Source organism: Caloenas nicobarica, chromosome 2, assembly GCF_036013445.1.
Source record: "Caloenas nicobarica isolate bCalNic1 chromosome 2, bCalNic1.hap1, whole genome shotgun sequence".
Lineage (NCBI taxonomy): Eukaryota > Metazoa > Chordata > Aves > Columbiformes > Columbidae > Caloenas > Caloenas nicobarica.
In genome coordinates, this window is record NC_088246.1 from 86,474,719 (window position 1) to 86,481,198 (window position 6,480).

The following is a 6,480-nucleotide window of genomic DNA, read 5'->3' on the forward strand; positions in this document are numbered from 1 at the left end:
GTCTTGATTATCTTTTCACTAAAAGAAACACCCCAAAGATTACAGATCACCAATATAATATCTTCTATTAATTCCAGTGTACGTATTTTATTGGCATCCATTTTTTTCTTCTTCCACTCTAAATTTTTCTAGAATTCTAATTTCTTCCTAACAGGATCATCTTTTTTACTTATCAGTGTTAATTTCAATCCTACAAGTCACTAGTTTGCACATTTCTGCATCTAAGCTGGGCATAAACCTGTTGTCTCTGAAACTTGCTGATAGTGGAAGTTTTCCCAAGGCAAACCTTGAACACTTTAATCAAATAGAACTACTGCCTGGGAGACCCAGAGCTACTGCAGTGACAGTGCTCATGTCGGACTATTTATGTGAGAATTACCAAAGGGAATGAGTTCGTGCGATGATATGAAAGGAAAGAATTAATAAAACCCTTATTTAGCCACTGAAGGACAGTACACAAAGTCTTTGGCATTCTGCATTGTAGACCTAGCAATTATTTCTCGTGACAGTGACATCATATGATGTTATATATTTTCATCGGAATACAACAGTAACTACTAGCCATGAATAGCTCTCTACCATGAGCAAAACCTCTCACAAATAATAACAGCTTACTTGCCATCCCAGAACAACAGCGCAGCTCCTTTAGAGCATGAAAAGTGACTGTAATATTGCACTAGAAACATGAGTGGTGCCAGTACTATTGCCAGTAAGCAATGGGAGCCAACGTGAGGTGTGAGTAGCCCTCTGAAAGCCTCTTTCTTCCCCACCAAGGAACTGGATGCCCAGCAACATTCATGTAACTCCCCTAGTTTTAAAAATGTACAGGCTGAAGTTACGTGTAATGAACGCATCTAGCTGCACTTATTGTTTCTTTACTCAGAATGCCAGTCTTTCACTAATTTTAAATAGTTCAGAGAGAGTTTTATTGCTATTTTTAGAGTGGATGTGTTTCACTTCAATACTTTAAGCACTTCATTGCTTTTTTTTTTTTTTTCTGTATCTGTGAACCCCTGAATAAAGAGATAGTATTTTGTCCAGTTGTAAAGTCTGTTTCTGAGAAGGGTCTTTTATTCCCTGGTAAAAGTCTGTGGTGTTCCTGGGAGGACCATTCCTAAATTATTATATCCAAGATTAGTGTGATAAATAAGACAACATTGCAATCTAATACCACATCAGAACTAAGCAGAGTTGCCTTCTTGTAAAGACATCCAGTATGAAAAATTTCAAGTGTTCTTGTGACTCAGGGTAAGAAATCCTTTGGATAGAGTGAAACTATCTCATACTACTCAGCAATAAAGGAAAATAAAATTATGATCTCCCCATAATCCTGTTGTCTGGATTCCACTACAATTGCTACATCTTAAAATAAATCCTGGAGGTAAAGTCTTCTTAGAACCTTTAGGACATTTTGCCAAGTCCATCATCCCAAAACTCTTTTCCTTGTAGATATTAATTGGACAGAATGACAAAACAGCTAACAGTAGTGAATTCTAACATTTCCTCTTGGGATCATCTCGATCAAACAAGTAATTTTTTTTTTTCCTTAGGACTATATCCTCTGTGCTGTTGAAATCACAGTATTTGGAACAAGTCAATATTATTCATAGATTTATCCCCATTTTCTCTCTTACATCCTCATTCATTGCTGTGGAACTTTTAAGAAAAAGAAGATTCTTTGTCATTTTCTTACAGCTTCACTTTAGTAACTAAACATTTATATTTTGAGCATCAGAAATCCTCTGGAACTGGAAAATCTCCAGCCTTTTAACCTTACCCAGACTTTCCCTTGTTTGTGGTCTTGGAACTGTTAGGTGCTGAGAACTTTTATTCTCCCAGACCCTAGAAAATATCTTTCAAGAGACAAAAGATCTATTGGAATTCTTTTGCCTCTTCTACATAGGTCCTTTTCAATGTGTCATTTTATCAGATGGGTACTAAATCTTTTTATGGGAGGAGTTACGAAAGTAGTGCTTCAGCATTGCCAAATGTGGCAACTTTATTTAAAGCCTTGTGATATTTGATCCTTTGTTCCTTAGCTCTTTTAGAGCCTATGTGAATAATAGCTTTCATTTTAAGGAAAATTTCTCTTCCTTGCCATTGTGGAGAAAACTTTGAAAACATAATTTCGCTAAATCCTGAAAGCTCAAAAATAGTAAAAAAGAGCTCCTTAAAATAAGAAGTCCTATGATGACTTCTGTCCGAATTTTGGGAGGCTACTTTTGACTGTTTAAATGTACTTCATGTACCTCAATGGTCCTTCCTCAACTGCCTCCTCCTCTATTCTAAAATATGTTGTTCAGGTTTCAATGGAGAGCAGGCAGGTATCAAAAATCTTTACGCTGCAGTAAATACTTTCTCTCAACTTTTGTTTCATCACAGTCTTGAGGGAAAATTATGCTAATCTCCCTTATCATTGTAGGGGAAATCCAACAGACAAAAAAAAAAGGGCGCATGATCTTTGTCACAGCAATAAAACCATGGCTTATGTGGCTTGTAGATTTTGTATGTGATCAAAAACATTTATTCTTTTTTAAGACAGTATAGCCAGTCTTGAAGGTGCATTTATGTACTAACATGGCTGCTAAATTTTTAAGACAGGTTGCTTTATATATATGAGAAAATGAAGATAGACATCTTGCAATCAAGAAAACGTTCCACTAAAATGCAATGCTGATACAAAATACATTTAGAATTTTTAACATCTAATTAAGTTTCTGTTGTATTAGTTTTGCTGTATCGGATGCTCCAATGAATTCTAGGCAACTTTGGAACTAGATGATCTTTAAGGTCCCTTCCAACCCAGACCATTCTGTGATTCTGTGAAAGACTTACAGAGATGCTACATTTGCTATCATGTCCTTCTGAAAGCAATCTTTGTGTCTCCATCTTTCAGTGTAATGATCTTAAAACGTGTTAGAGTAGGCGTTGCTATCTGCAAATCATTGCACTTGAATCTGAGGTTTCCTGTTAATGTAAATGTTTTTATCAACCGTTCTGCTTGTGTCATCTTTCTTTGAATGTCTCCTTTCATGTATCAGTTAAACTCACTGAGAGACCTCAGACACTTAAATCACAATTTCGTTGTGTAGGAACAGGTGATATACAATCTCTTGGGATAAAGGACTGTAGCCTGTGACACTGCAGATCATATTATAGATGTGCCCACATACAGGAAAATTTTAGGCAAGAAACACACGGGACAAAAAATGTAGAAATGTGTTTGGCTAGGCAGATTGCTCTCCTCCCAAAGCAGAGAGTAAGAGGAAACACATGACATTGCTCAACACCATACGAGTTACTAGGCTGACTGAGGAACAGAGGAGAAACCTGAGAAGAAGGCTGAAGCTCCATGTGCCTGCCCAGTAAATCCATATTTGAAATACTTACACGTAAATGGTGTGTGTATAAATACATATACATACATACAAAAATGTGAGTAATTATTAAGTAAATAAATTGTTTGCATGCATACAATAATCATAAATATTAGCTATATGGAAGCTCATAAGCAGATCGGTCTGTTGAGGACTCCAGTCTCCTTAAGGGACCTTTTATAAGATTTCCTGGGTCTCAACAAAAAAGATGTTTCTCAACTTCTATCTACTGAATTATAAAGAGAAAGAAGAAAGCCTATCATCCTTGTCATGCTCATCATAGTTAATATTAACATTTAATTTCTTCTTGCTCTACTGAAGCAAGACAGGAAAATCATTATACTTACAGCTGTTTCAGCTTCTCATAAATCTTCTGTGCTCCCAAGTTGAACTAAGAATGTGAAAACACTATTTGTTTGTATCTGTATTGAATTCTACAAAACACTCTCAAACAAATTTGAGACCATCCTGTTCATTTCAGAAGGTCTAACGTACTGAAAGGTCGACTTAAACCAGTACAAATCTCAGTAAATATTAGTTACTATGAGCAAGGGTTACACTAGCATAAACGGTCAATTTATAAACTGGCCAGTAGAGTTCTTCTATATTGGTTTACTTAAACCTAAATACTTTAGTTAGGCATGCAGCATTGGTTATGTTGAGCTTTCATTCAGAACAATTTTATTTCCTCTACATATTCCCACCTCTCAAACACATGAATAACCAGTTATATTGCATATGTACAATTTATTTGAATTATCAGAGTTACAAATAATTTAAGAGCCTCTGGCAATTGCCAGATTCATTATAATGTATTACATCTGTATTTGCTCTCAAAATGGTATCCAGTGACATTTTGAATAGGCTCATTTCTTTTTTTCTTAATTTCAGGACTGATAGTACATGAAGGTGCATCTGTTTATCGAGTGTTTAAGCGCTGGAGGGCTGTGAATCTACACTGGGATGTGTTAAATTACGATAAAGCCACAGACATAGAAGAGAGCAATCGAGGAGAACCCTCAGCAGGAAGGACATTGTGGTTACCGCTGACTGCATTTAGAAACAGAAGTTTAGTTCATCCGACACAGTTAACCTCACCAAGATTTCAGTGTGGCTACGTATTGTTGCATCTGTTCAACCGCATGAGACCTCAAGAAGATCCGTCAGAAGACAACGGCTCTGGGGAGGTAGTGATGAGAGTCACCTCAGTGTAAAGATTATGCTCACTGTGCTACACAGATAAGGGGAACGTGCCCTGATGTTACAGGACTTTGGAATGTAGTTAAAACTAGTGGTGAAACCATTAACACTTGAAAAAATATATACACATTTTTTAAAAAAATTAATGCTTTTTATATGATCAGCTAAAACACAAATACATTTTTTCTGGGAAAAAAAGTCTCTTCCTTTTTATATAGTCTGGTTTATTAGAACTTTTGATAATTTGTACCTGAGGTGTACACAAAATAGTTTAACTCTTAGGTCTTTGAATGATAAGGAAACTCATTTTTAAGTAAAAAAATATATTTAAATGTATTTTCTTAAACTCTGGCTTTCATCCACTACTGTTATTTTTCCCACTTTCATGAGGATTAAACTGAACAACCTTCTTCCAAAAAGAAAAAGAATTTTTACACAATTCAAGTATTCTTCTTTTTCTGTCTGTATTTTATTGTTGTTCGCAGCACAGTTCAGGTATATGAAAGTAAGGGCTATATTGTCACTTATCTTTAAGCAGAAGTCCAATGGGTGTTCTACAAAACATGAGGGAAGATGCCAACTCTTTTAGCTCTCCCACATGGATGCGCAAGATGTCAGACACAAGAATGACACAGGCACAGGAAGGGTCTTGCAGTTCCTCTTGAGTCTCTAAGACCTGCAGAGTACTGGTGCTGTGCCCGTGCCCAGAAATGACATTAAAATGACATTACCTTCTGCGCTGCGGTGCTGAATTTAGCAGTCTGTGAATTCCTGGTACCATTCTAACTGTAGGACATTGACATCCCTTTTATTTTTCTGAAAAAGAAAAAATGCACGTTACAGCTTATGGAATAATAATAAATCCTGATGGAAACTGAAGTAGAAATAATGCAGAGCCTTAATTTTGCCAGGTGATGAATCACCACATTAAAAATGAGCCAGTGTTCATCTTTATCATGGTAGCTAATCAATGCTGTGAAGTTTGCTACTCTGCTTTTGACTCATTGCAAAAATGCTAATATCATTTAATCAAATGAAAATGGAAATGATTTCCAAGTTAATTATTAAGTCTGTTAAAGATCAAGATGAAAAAGTGGAGCTGAAAGGACTCTGGGAATGGTAGCTTGCTTAAAAGAGTTTGGGGTGGGTTGACCTTGGCTGGCTGTCAGATCCCCCACCTGGTTGCTCTCTTCCCCTTCTCAGTAGGACAGGGGCAGAAAATAAGATGAAAGATGTCATGGGTCAAGACAAAGACAAGGATGTCACTTACCAATTACCATCATGGGCAAAGCAGACACAACTTGGGGAAAATTAATTTATTGCGAGTTAGAATAGATTTCGACGGTAAGAAGCAAAGACAAAACCTAAAACACCTTCTCCCACCCATCGCCCTTCTTCCCAGGCTCGGCTTCACCCCTTCACTCCCAACTCCTCTACCCCTTCCCCCTGAGAGGTGCAGAGGGAGGCGGAGTGGGGGCTCCAGTCAGCCCATCACAGCTCCTCTCTGCCACTCCTGTCTCCTCACACTTAGAATCATAGAATCATGGAATGTCCTGAGTTGGAAGGGACCCACAAAGATCATCGAGTCCAACTCCTGTCCCTGCATCAGACAACCCCAAAATTCACACCATGTGTCTGAGAGTGTTGTCCAATCACTTCTGGAAGCGATTTTCCTGCTCCAGTATGGGGCTGTCCCAGGCGCTGCGGTTCCTTCAGAGCACGTCCACCTGCTGTGGTGTGGGGTCCTCCTGGGGCTCCAGCGTGGTCTCTGCATGGCTGCAGGCAATACCTGCTCCAGCAGGATCTCTCCAGGGGTTGCAGGGGAATCTCTGCTTAGGAACAGCTGTCCCCGGCATGGGGTGGCTTCAGCCTCTCCTCACAGGGGCTGCACCTGCAGCCCAGT

General features: G+C 38.2%; 1 protein-coding gene across 1 annotated transcript in view; it reads left to right on the top strand.

The window, feature by feature from the left end:
- The window catches only part of MARCHF11 (membrane associated ring-CH-type finger 11), a 30,498-nt gene extending 25,907 nt beyond the window's left edge, over nucleotides 1-4,591 (top strand). Inside the window, exon 4 of the mRNA XM_065629782.1 lies at nucleotides 4,269-4,591. Coding sequence (XP_065485854.1) covers nucleotides 4,269-4,591 — 323 coding nt within the window. The remainder of the gene's footprint in view (nucleotides 1-4,268) is intronic.
- Nucleotides 4,592-6,480: the final 1,889 nt, after the last annotated feature.